The 11,999-nt window shown below is 48.5% G+C and overlaps 1 protein-coding gene across 1 annotated transcript in view; it reads left to right on the top strand.

Annotated features, from left to right (window-relative positions):
- The first annotated feature begins 240 nt into the window (after positions 1–240).
- The window catches only part of LOC137541396 (uncharacterized), a 59,008-nt gene continuing 47,249 nt past the window's right edge, over positions 241–11,999 (top strand). The window contains exons 1-2 of the mRNA XM_068262674.1: positions 241–264; positions 1,907–2,027. Of these exons, the coding sequence (XP_068118775.1) occupies positions 1,908–2,027 (120 nt within the window). The 5' untranslated portion in view covers positions 241–264; position 1,907. The remainder of the gene's footprint in view (positions 265–1,906; positions 2,028–11,999) is intronic.

The following is an 11,999-nucleotide window of genomic DNA, read 5'->3' as shown; positions in this document are numbered from 1 at the left end:
GATTGCTATTAGACTAAGAAGCGCCACAGGGCCCACAACCTCCCCAACACCTTAATATCTAGTTATCTGGCTTGCAGTCACTGCCATGTATCCCCTTTTCTTATTTATTTCTGCTTCAAACACAATTAGGAATGACAGCTGAATGAATTGTGCTCCCCCTCCTACCCTGCGCCCTGAGGCTGGAGCCTCTCCAGCCTATGCCTCGGCCCGGCCCTGGGCGGGACATTTACATCCTCATCAGGCAGCCGCTGAGTTCCCAGGATCGTAAGTCAGGAAGCCAGTCAGTGAGTGAAGCTGCGGGGTCCGGGGAATGGGATTCTGGAGAGGAATGTTATGTGTGCCTGCAGCTCCTGTGTGAGTTTGTGTGAGAGCAGCCCCGCTGTCCCCCTCACCCCCTCCATTGTGAAACTGTTCTCTGGAAGCAGCCAGGGAGACGGCTGTAAAGCCATTAAGCCAGAACTTCTCCCTACCCCCTTCCAGGCAGAACTGATAAGGACCTGGGGCTTGCAGGGATGAGACTGCAGGGTCCTAATGCTGACCTGCTAAAGTAAAGGTGCCCATACATCTAGCGATGATGGGCAGATTCAATCAAGAGACAAATCTCTCTCTGATCAAATCTGATTAGAGAAAGATCTGTTGGGTGCCCATACACCACAGACTGATTCCCCATCAATTTCAGCATGGAATCTCTCAGGAATAATCCGAATCCGCCGCCTCGCCCCCCCCCCCCCCCCCTGACTGTCCCCAGAGGAGCTCACACTCTAATCCCTACCGATAGTCATAGTCTAATGTCCCTACCATATTATTATTATGTATTTATATAGCACTGACATCTTCTGCAGCACTTTACAGAGTACATAGTCATGTCACTGACTGTCCTCAGAGGAGCTCACACTCTAATCCTACCATAGTCATAGTCTAATGTCCTACCATATTATTATTATGTATTTATATAGCACTGATATCTCCTGCAGCACATTACAGAGTACATAGTCATGCCACTGACTGTCCTCAGAGGAGCTCACAATCTAATCCTACCTTAGTCATAGTCTAATGTCCTACCATATTATTATTATGTATTTATATAGCACTGACATCTTCTGCAGCACTGTAGACAAGACAAGACAAATAACATTTATATTGCGCTTTTCTCCTTGCGGACTCAAAGCGCCAGAGTACTGTACAGAGTACATAGTCATGTCACTGACTGTCCTCAGAGGAGCTCACAATCTAATCCTACCATAGTCATAGTCTAATGTCCTACCATATTATTATGTATTTATATAGCACTGACATCTTCTGCAGCACTTTACAGAGTACATAGTCATGCCACTGACTTTCCTCAGAGGAGCTCACAATCTAATCCTGCCATAGTCATAGCTCTGCCTAAGCCACGCCCACATTCAGTTGCATGGTAACACCCATTTTTTTTGTGCTGGCCCTTCATTCCCCTGGTCGCTCCCCACCCGGCTACTTTTTCATGCCACCCGGCTGGAAAAAAATTCTGGGGAGAACACTGGACTCCACAGCTCTGGTAGAAATGCATTTGACTCCAACTCCGACTCCTCAGTTTATGAAACCTCCAACTCCAAGCACCCAAAAATTGCTCTGACTCCACAGCCCTGTAGAAATGCTTGTGTTACCTATGTGCTGAGGATCGCACTAATCACGCAACACATGGTACTACTGTTAGTATCAGTACTATTACTGTGCTCTGCCTGCACACAGTAATATTACCAGCAGCACCAAAATCCGACCCAAAGAGAGCTATCTCATTAGATAAACAGATAAGGAAAGATAAATTATATAATGATAGAGAAAGCTTGAGCAATAAGGTGAATTAATTCATGACATGCGGTCTGTGGATGAACCTCTAAGTCCTGTGTTGTTATTGTGTAATTTGCAGCATGGCGTATTATAATAGCAACTACAGCACCACCCCTGAAGAATATGACTCCGAATACGACTCCACCTGGGATAACTGTAAGACAGAAGAACCCAAAAGAAAGAGAAAATCGACCAATAAGGTACAAACAATATACATAGGGACCCAGAGTTGCTGTTAATTGACCATTAATCATTATCATTATTTTTCATTAAGTAACCATCCAGGTTAAATTATGTTTGATCCAGATATCAAAACAGCCACTAGGTGTTTTTTTGTTTTTAATGGAACCTCAGTTTGTTTGCGTAGCCAGAACCAGGGCCGGGTTTACGCACGCACGCATACACACACACACACGCATGCACACATACACGCATGCACACACACACACACACCGAAAACATAAATCCATATTTTAGCACTGTGTCCCTCTCCGGTCTAATAGGTTGCTTCATTGAGTGAGCATGTCCGTGGACAAGCATTTCTGTACTGGGGAGCGCAAGTTAGGTCGGTGCATGCCCATTAGAAGTAAAGTGCTTAGCTTTTTTCCAGCATGAGCAAGTACTTTAAGGACAACTGTAAAGAGAGGGATATGGAGGCTGCCATATATATTTCTTTTTAACCAATACCAGTTGCCTGGCAGCCCTGCTGATCCTCTGCCTCTAATACTTTAAGGCTACTTACACACCAGGACGTTGCGTTTAGGGGACGTTATAGGGCACATAACGTGCCCCTAACGCAGCGCCTGGTGGTGTTGGAGCAGGACGCTACCAAGAGCCGCGTTACAAGCAGCTCTTGGTGCGCCTGCTCTGTCGGAGGCGCTGCGGAGACCACGTGAGCGGAGCTCTCCGCATCACGTGGTCCCGCCTTCCAATCAGCGGCCGCTCCAAAGAGTAAACACTGCAAGTGCAGTGAATGCCAAGTAGCCATGTGCCTGGCTACGTAGAGGCCTCTCCCCGCCTCCTCTCCGCCCCTAAAATAAAAAAAAACACCCGTACTGAGCATGTGCAAACAGTCTAACGCGGCTTAGCCGCGTATAAAGTACTGCATGCAATACGTTGTCTTGACGTGAAGCGTTACTGTGTAACGCTACGTGGGCACTGTGAACAGCCCATTGTTTTCATTGCTGTGCGGTGGGGGTGCGTTACAGGCTGCTCTAACGTGCGCCTGTAACGTCCCACTGTGAAAGCAGCCTTAGCCATAGACCTTGAACAAGCATGTAGCAGATTAGGGGCTTGATTCACAAAGCGGTGCTAACCTACTTAGCACGTCTAAAGTCTTTAGACGCGCTAACCAGGGTGCTAAGTAGGTTAGCACCGGATTTCTCAATCAGATCGCGCGCTAACTTTGCGCGCGCAAAGTTTTACGCGCGCAAAGTTTTATGCGCGCTAAGTCCCATAGGCTTTAATGGGCACTTCGCACTGCGCTCTGTGCAGTACGCGCATAAAGTTTTGCGCGCGTAAAGTTTTATGCGCGAAAAGCTTGTTTAAACGTGCAAAGGGGGTTTTCACAGGCGTGCTAACAGTTAGCACCGCTTTGTGAATCAAGCCCTAGGTGTTTCTGCCATTATTGTCAGATGTGACAATAATGTTTCTGCCATTATTGTCAGATCTGACAATATTTCATTGCTGCCATTCTTGCACTGTTAATGGCACAAGCCTCAAACCTGGTACAGTTGAACATTGGGTGACTAGGTTTCAAATTGAGAAAGGGGGTCGAGCCACAGACAGCTAATCAGATTTGTTTCATTCCAATACAAATTATTGATGGCAAACACCTGCAAAGCTTACAAACTTGGTAATTGAGTAATTGATTCATTGTGTGTTAGGGTTAGGAAAAGTGGGCGCAGCCAACACCAGCCAGATACATAACCGGGCAACAACCAGGTCATCAGTGGGCGGACACAAAATACAAATTTTACTGGGAAAATGTAAACAGCAGCCATTTTTACACTGTTAATGATAGGGAAAGGGAAATATTTCATTGCTGCCATTCTTGCACTGTTAATGGCGCAAGCCTCAAACCTGGTTCAGTTGGTCATTTGGTGACTGGGGTTCAAATTTAGAAAGAGGGTGGAGCCACAAACAGCCAATCAGATTTGTTTCACTCCAATGCCAATTATTGATGCCAAACACTGCAAATCTCACAATCTTGGTAATTGAGTTATTGGTTGTGGGTTAGAGTTAGGAAAAGTAGGGGACAGCAAACACCAGCCAAATACATAATCGGGCAATGCCATGTCCTCAGTGGGTGGAGACAAATACACATTTCACTGGGAAAATGTAAACTGCAGCAATTCTTACACTGTTAATGGTAGGGATCTCAAACTTTGCACAGTTGATCACTGGGTGACTGGGATAAATATTCAGAAAAGTGGGTGGAGCCTACAAAAGCCAATCAAAATTCACCTATTGATTTTCAAATGGAATATTTGATTGCTGCCATTCTTGCACTGTTAATAGCATAAGCCTCAAACCTGGTACAGTTGGTCATTGGGTGGCTTTGGTTTAAACTCAGAAAAGGGGTTGGAGCCACAAACAGCCAATCAGATCTGTTTCATTTCAATGCAAATTATTGATGCCAAAAACCACAAAGCTTACAAACTTGGTCATTGAGTAATTATCTATTAGGGTTAGAAAAAGGGAGGGCAGCCAACACCAGCCAAATACATAACCGGGCAATACCGGGTCATCAGTGGGCGGAGACAAATAAAACTTTCACGGAGAAAATGTAAACTGCCGCCATTCTTACATTGTTAATGGTAGGGTTATCAAACTTTGCACAGTTGGTCACTGAGTAACTGGGATTAATATTCAGAAAAGTGGGTGGAGCATACAAAAGCCAATCAAAATTCACCTATTGATTTTGAAGGGGAATATTTAATTGCTGCCATTCTTGCATGTAAATGGCACAAGCCTCAAACCTGGTACAGTTGGTCATTGGGTGACTGGGGTTCAAATTCAGAAAAGGGGTGAAGCCACAGCCAATCAGATTTGTTTGTTTGATCAAGCTGCCCCCTCTATCTTTCGCCCTATCAAGCCCCCCAACCCCCAACCCTGGCACAACACCCACACACGTAACCTCAGGAAAGAAACTCGAGCAGCCGAACGGAAATGGAGGAAATCACATCTCAATTCTGACTTCCTAGATTACAAGGCCAAACTGTTACTCTTCCACACTGCCCTCTCTGAGGCTAAACAAAGGTACCTTGCTGCACTGATTGGAACCCAAGCTTCCAACCCTCGACAGCTTTTTGCTACCTTCAATTCCCTCCTCAACCCCACTCCTCCCCCTCCCAGCTCCTCCCTCTCAGCCAACGACTTTGCCAACCACTTCACCACTAAAATTGCAACAATACGCAATGAAATTTCCCTCCTCCATCCCTCCCTTCCCAACGCCTCTCAGGTTGTCCCCTTGCCTTACCTCCCAGCTGCTCCCCTGTCTCATCCACCCCTCGCCTCTTTTGCTCCTGCCACCATTGATGAAGTCAGCCTGCAGCTAGTGGCTTCCCCCCCCCCCACATCCTCTCCCTGTGATCCGGTACCCGCGAATACTCTTCGTCCCCACTTCCCTGACCTGGCCCCAGTCCTCACCTCCTTGTTCAATCTCTCCCTTTCCACAGGCATCTTCCCCAAAGCATTCAAACAGGCCACTGTACTTCCCCTGCTGAAAAAACCCTCACTCGACCCATCCCTACCCTCAAACTACCGCCCAATCTCCCTCCTTCCCTATGCTTCTAAACTCCTCGAACGCCTAGTCCACCAGCGCATTACCCAATACATCAACACCAATACCCTACTTGACCCCCTACAGTCTGGATTCCGACCTGCACACTCAACTGAAACAGCCCTCGCCAAGGTGGTCAACGACCTTACCCTTGCCAGGGCCAAAGGCAGTTATTCCATCCTGCTCCTCCTTGACCTCTCTGCAGCATTTGACACTGTTGACCACTCCCTCCTCCTCCAATCACTACAGTCCATGGGCATCCATGGTCTTGCCTTGGCCTGGATCTCCTCCTACCTATCCAATCGCTCCTTCACCACTTCCTTCAATGGCTCCTCCTCAACCCCTGCCCCCCTCTTAGTTGGGGTACCCCAGGGCTCTGTTCTAGCCCCCCTTCTTTTCTCCATATACACTTCCTCAATTGGCAAGCTTATCTCCTCCCTGGGCTTTAACTACCACCTTTATGCAGATGACACTCAGATTTACCTCCATACCCATACCTCCCAACATTTTAAGTGTCGAAAGCGGGACACTTAGGCCACACCCCCTGGCCACGCCCCCAACCCCCTAGTCACGCCCACTGATTTTTTTTTATTTTTTTTTTTTAATTTATTTTTTATTAAAAAATTTTAATTAATTACTCCCGAAAGGGAGGGTGCCAGTGGGAGGGGGAGGAGGGTGGCCGAGGGGGGGGGGAAAGAAAACCCGATCGAGGCACCAGCCCGGGGATGCGTATGCGGCATGGATGCCGCATGGACGCTATTAAGCTTCTCCCTCCCTCCCTCCTAATGTGCCCCCAGTGTCCCCTTATGTGATTAACATTAATTAGGGGGGTTGTCAGTGGAGGGGGGGAGAATGCCCGTCACCGTGGGTGGGGAGGAGGGTGCCACTTTTAGGTGTGGGGGCGCCTGGGCAGAGAATGGAGGTGGAAAAACTGATCGAGGCTCCAGCCGCGGTAATGAGGGATGCGGGAGCCGGCTTCATGACTCCCTCCCTCCCTCTCTGAATGCCCCCTAATGTATGTCCGTGCGCCCCCCTCCCCTCCCTATAGGCAGAGTGAGCGCAGCGGAGCGGGCAGTCGGGTCCTCTTACCGCTGATGCAGATGCACGCGTACTGTCTCTCTGGCATCGGACCTCCATGTGCTTCCTGTTTACTATGACGTCACAGGAAGCACATGGAGGTCCGATGCCAGAGACAGTACGCGCGGCGTGCATCAGCGGTAAGAGGACCCGACTGCCCGCTCCGCTGCGCTCACTCTGCCTACAGGAAGGGGAGGGGGGCACACAGACATACATAGGGGGGTATTCAGAGAGAGGGAGGAAGCAGTGAAGCTCCCGCATCCCTCATTACCGCGGCTGGAGCCTCGATCAGTTTTTCCGCCTCTATTCTCTGCCAGCCGTCGGGATTCAAGAAGGGGGGCCCGGGACAGCGGGAGGGCCCCCCCAAATCGGGAGAATCCCGACCAATCCGGGACGGTTGGGGGGTATGTCCATACCCCCGATCTCTCATCCACCACCATAAACAAGGTCTCCTCGTGTCTCTCAGCAATTTCCTCCTGGATGTCAGCTAGGTTCCTAAAGCTTAACCTAGACAAAACTGAGCTCCTGATCTTTCCACCCCATGCTGCTGCACCCCTCCCAGATTTCCACCTCACAATCGACAACACAACTATTCTCCCTACCTCCCAGGCCCGCTGTCTGGGTGTCACCTTGGACTCTGACCTCTCCTTCATCCCACACATCCAAAACATCACCAGAGCCTGCAATTTCCACCTCCGTAATATCTCCAAGTTCCGCCCCTTCTTAACCCCGGACACGACCAAACTGCTCATCCATGCCCTCATCATCTCCCGCCTTGATTACTGTAACGCCCTCCTTTCCGGCCTCCCCCTGAAATGCACTGCCCCCCTTCAATCAGTGATGAACGCGGCTGCAAGACTCATCCATTCTTCGCACCGCTTTGCATCCACATCTCCCCTTTGTGAATCCCTGCACTGGCTCCCTATCCGTTTCAGGATAAGTTTCAAGATTCTATGCCTGGCGTATAAATCTGTGCACAAAACCTGCCCTACCTACATCTCGGAGCTTGTTCACAAGTATACACCAGGTCGCCCCCTCCGATCCTCCAACCACCTTCGCCTCACCATCCCACGCATTTCACACTACCATGCCCGCCTGCAAGATTTCTCAAGAGCTGCCCCCACCCTCTGGAATGCCCTTCCACCACCCATCAGACTTGCTCCCTCTTTCAACACATTCAAGCAAGCCCTCAAAACCCACCTCTTTATGATGGCCTACCCACCTCCTACCACACAGTAACTCTCTAGGGAATATTTAACAGCCCCACCAAGTGTTTCCACCCCTCCCTTTAGATTGTAAGCCTCTGGCAGGGTCCTCCACCCCCTAGTGTAATCTATAGGATCATGTGCTCCTGTCCTATGACAGCCTGTACTTGTATTACTGGGCCTACCTAACCAGCCCATATTGCATGATCATGTATTTTGTACAATTTGTATGTATAACTTTGTTCTATGTGTATAACCCTATGTATGTCATCCTTGTATCATTGTATATATTTATTGTCCAGCGCTGCGTAATATGTTGGCGCTTTATAAATACAATAAATAATAATAATAATATTAAGATTTGTTTCATTTAAATGCAAATTATTGATGCCAAAGACCGCAAAGCAGTGTTTCCAACCGCCCGTAAATTTACGGGCAGCCCGTAAATTTTGATACAAATTAAGCTGCCCGTGAATTCCGTAAGGAATTCAGTAGCGTCCGTAAGGGCGGCCAATCGGCCTCCCGCCCTGTTGCAGGAGGACAGCAGCGCAGTGGAGGGAGAGCTGTGGCATCAGCGGTGGAGAAGGGGGGCAATCTCCCCCCCCCTTCCCTCACCTTAGTGCTCTCCCTCCCTCGCTCTCCCCTCCTGAACTAAGTGATGAGTGGCGTTTGGCAGCAGGCGGGACTTACCTTCCGTCTCGCTCCAAGTGCCGGAAGTTCTGCTGCTTTGGTCTGGACCAGACCAGAGTAGCGGCAGATCATCCCGCGCCTGCGACGACACACAGGTAAGTTCTGCTCGCTGCCGCCTGCCAGCCGCTCAGCACTTAGTTCAGTAGGGGAGAGTGAGCGAGGGAGAGCACTTAGGTGAGGGAAGGGGGGAGGAGATTGCCCCCCTTCTCCACCGCTGATGCCACAGCTCTCCCTCCACTGCGCTGCTGTCCTCCTGCTGGGGAGGGGGGTCACATGGCTACCTATTGTGGGCACATATACCTCTGGCTACATATACTGGGCACATATAACCCTGACTGCATATACTGGGACATATACCTGTGGCTACATATACTGGGCACATATACCCTGCCTACATATACTGGGGACATATACCCAACTACATATACTGGGGACATATACCCCTGCCTACATATACTGGGCACATATACCCCTGCCTACATATACTGGGGACATATACCTCTGGCTACATATACTGGGGACATATACCTCTGGCTACATATACTGAGGACATATACCCCTGCCTACATATACTGGGCACATATACCTCTGGCTACATATACTGGGCACAGATACCCCTGACTGCATATACTGGGGACATATACCTCTGGCTACATATACTGGGCACATATACCCCTGGCTACATATACTGGGGACATATACCTCTGGCTACATATACTGGGGACATATACCCCTGCCTACATATACTGGGCACATATACCTCTGGCTACATATACTGGGCACAGATACCCCTGACTGCATATACTGGGGACATATACCTCTGGCTACATATACTGAGGACACTGGCTGTTTGCCATTATGTGCATTTACTGGTGAAAAGCTGTCTCTTATTATGTGCATTTACTGGTGAAAAGCTGTCTCTTATGTGCATTTACTGGTGAAAAGCTGTCTCTTATGTGCATTTACTGGTGAAAAGCTGTTTCTTATTATGTGCATTTACTGGTGAAAAGCTGTCTCTTATTATGTGCATTTACTGGTGAAAAGCTGTCTCTTATTATGTGCATTTACTGGTGAAAAGCTGTCTTTTATTATGTGCATTTACTGGTGAAAAGCTGTCTCTCATTACGTGCATTTACTGGTGAAAAGCTGTCTGTCATTACGTGCATTTACTGGTGAAATGCTGTCTGTCATTACGTGCATTTACTGGTGAAAGGCTGTCTCTTATGTGCATTTACTGGTGAAACGCTGTCTCTCATTATGTGCATTTACTTGCCATGCCCACTTTCGTCGCCGCGGCGCACAATTTCCTCGAACATGTTGCCCCCTACCCATTTGACTGCCCCCTATATGTGCCAGTCTAGAACCGGCCCTGTACCCCTGCCTACATATACTGGGCACATATACCCCTGGGTACCTGTTCTGGGGACATCACTCCTCCTGGCTACCTGTTCTGGGGACACCTATAGACCTGGGGCTACCTATTTTTGGGGAACCACTGCTGTCAGATTAAATGTATTTTGGGGAACTGCTGCCAGATTATGTGTATGTTGGGGGAATCGCTGCTGCCAGATTACAGCTATTTTTTGGGAACCACTGCCATATTATCTGTATTTTGGAAGAACCTCTGCCAGATTACGTGGATTTTTGGTGAAATGCTGTAAGATTACATGTATTTTGGGGGAAGGGGGGGGGGGAAACACTATGGCAGAGCTCAAACTTCCCTGGCAGACCTTTTACAGCAATACTAAAATCATGTATATTTGGCCCCACCCATGACCACGCCCACATTCTGGTGCGTGACCACACCCATTTTTCCGGCTCAGTAAAAAAAAAAGCTTATGTCAGTAAATTTTTAGGTATTTGTCAGTAAAACATAACGTGAAAGGTTGGCAACACTGCCGCAAAGTTCACAAATTAGGTCATTGAGAAATTGTGTGTTAGGGTTAGAAAAAGAGGGTGGAGCCAACACTAGCCAAATACATACCCGGGCAACGCCGAGCGACCAGCTAATAGGAAAGAAATATTGCAGCCTCCATATCCCTCTCACTTTAGTTGTCCTTACATTTTTCTGGACATGTACGAACCTTACTTGTGCGTGCCCAGTAAAGGTACCATCACAGTTATGCACTGAAGAGACCTTATAGACCAGAGAGTGATACAGCGCTGGAACAGTGGGGTATAGGAAGATTTGGGAAGCCTAGTCTAGACTAATCAGAGACTCCCTATTACTAAGGTAAGTATCTATTTGTTTTATGCGTTTCAGGATTGCTTGGTTGGTGCTGTGTGTGCGTGTGTGTGAAAGGAAGTAGGCTGTTAGAACTGTAGGAGGTCAACTTGAAGAGATCTGAAACCTGAAACTAAAACTAGAAACCTGAAACTAAATCTAGACAAAACAGAATTTATGATCCTCCCACCCCAGCAATCCCTGAACCTCACAGGTGTGCATGTCACTGTTAACCACACTACCATCCGCCCTAACTCTCAAGCACGCTGTCTGGGTGTCACCCTGGACTCCTCACATCCAAAACCTCACGAAATCCTGCAACTTCCACCTTTGTAACATCTGCAAGATCCGCCCTTTCCTGACCTCTGCCACCACCAAACTCCTCATCCATGCCCTCATAATTTCCCGCCTTGACTACTGCAATGCCCTTCAGTCTGGTCTACCTATGACCCGAATAGCCCCGCTGCAGTCCATCATGAATGCGACAGCCAGAATTATCCACTCCTCCCATCGCTCCACCACGGCGGGTCCACTCTGTGAATCCCTCCACTGGCTTCCTATCCAGTCCAGAATCAGATTCAAGTTACTGTGTCTGGCCTACAAATCTGTCCACAAAACCTGCCCAACCTACATTTCCAATCTTACCCAAAGGTACACACCTAGCCACTCACTCCACTCCTCCAATGAACCTCGCCTGACTGCCCCCCTCGTCACCCAATCCCATGCATGCCTCCAGGACTTTTCAAGAGCTGCTCCAACACTATGGAACTCCCTACCTTCCCCCCCCCCCCCCAGTTAGGGTTTTCCCCACCTTCAACCTTTTCAAGAAGGCCCTCAAAACTAATTTTTTCACTCTGGCCTGCCACCCTTCACAAGTACTCTAAACCCGCAGCTGAACTCTGTCCCCTACCTTTTGTGTCCCTACCTCTTGTGTCCCTACCTCTCCCTCTAGATTGTAAGCCTTCGGGCAGGGTCCTCCTCCTTTTGTGTCCTACCTGATCGTGCATCTCCATTACTGTGCACCCATGCTATGCATTTGAGTGAACTCAACTTGCCTAATCTTCATGCCCCCATCCAGCGACTGACTAAGCATTACCTTGTACCCATACTGTGCTGCGTGATCTGGTGTTTCTTGCATTCCTGTATTGTCGTATTGCTGTATGTCACTCTGAATATTGTCTGTAACCTAAAC

Source organism: Hyperolius riggenbachi, chromosome 12 (genome assembly GCF_040937935.1).
Source record: "Hyperolius riggenbachi isolate aHypRig1 chromosome 12, aHypRig1.pri, whole genome shotgun sequence".
Lineage (NCBI taxonomy): Eukaryota > Metazoa > Chordata > Amphibia > Anura > Hyperoliidae > Hyperolius > Hyperolius riggenbachi.
This window is presented reverse-complemented; position numbering and strand designations above follow the sequence as displayed.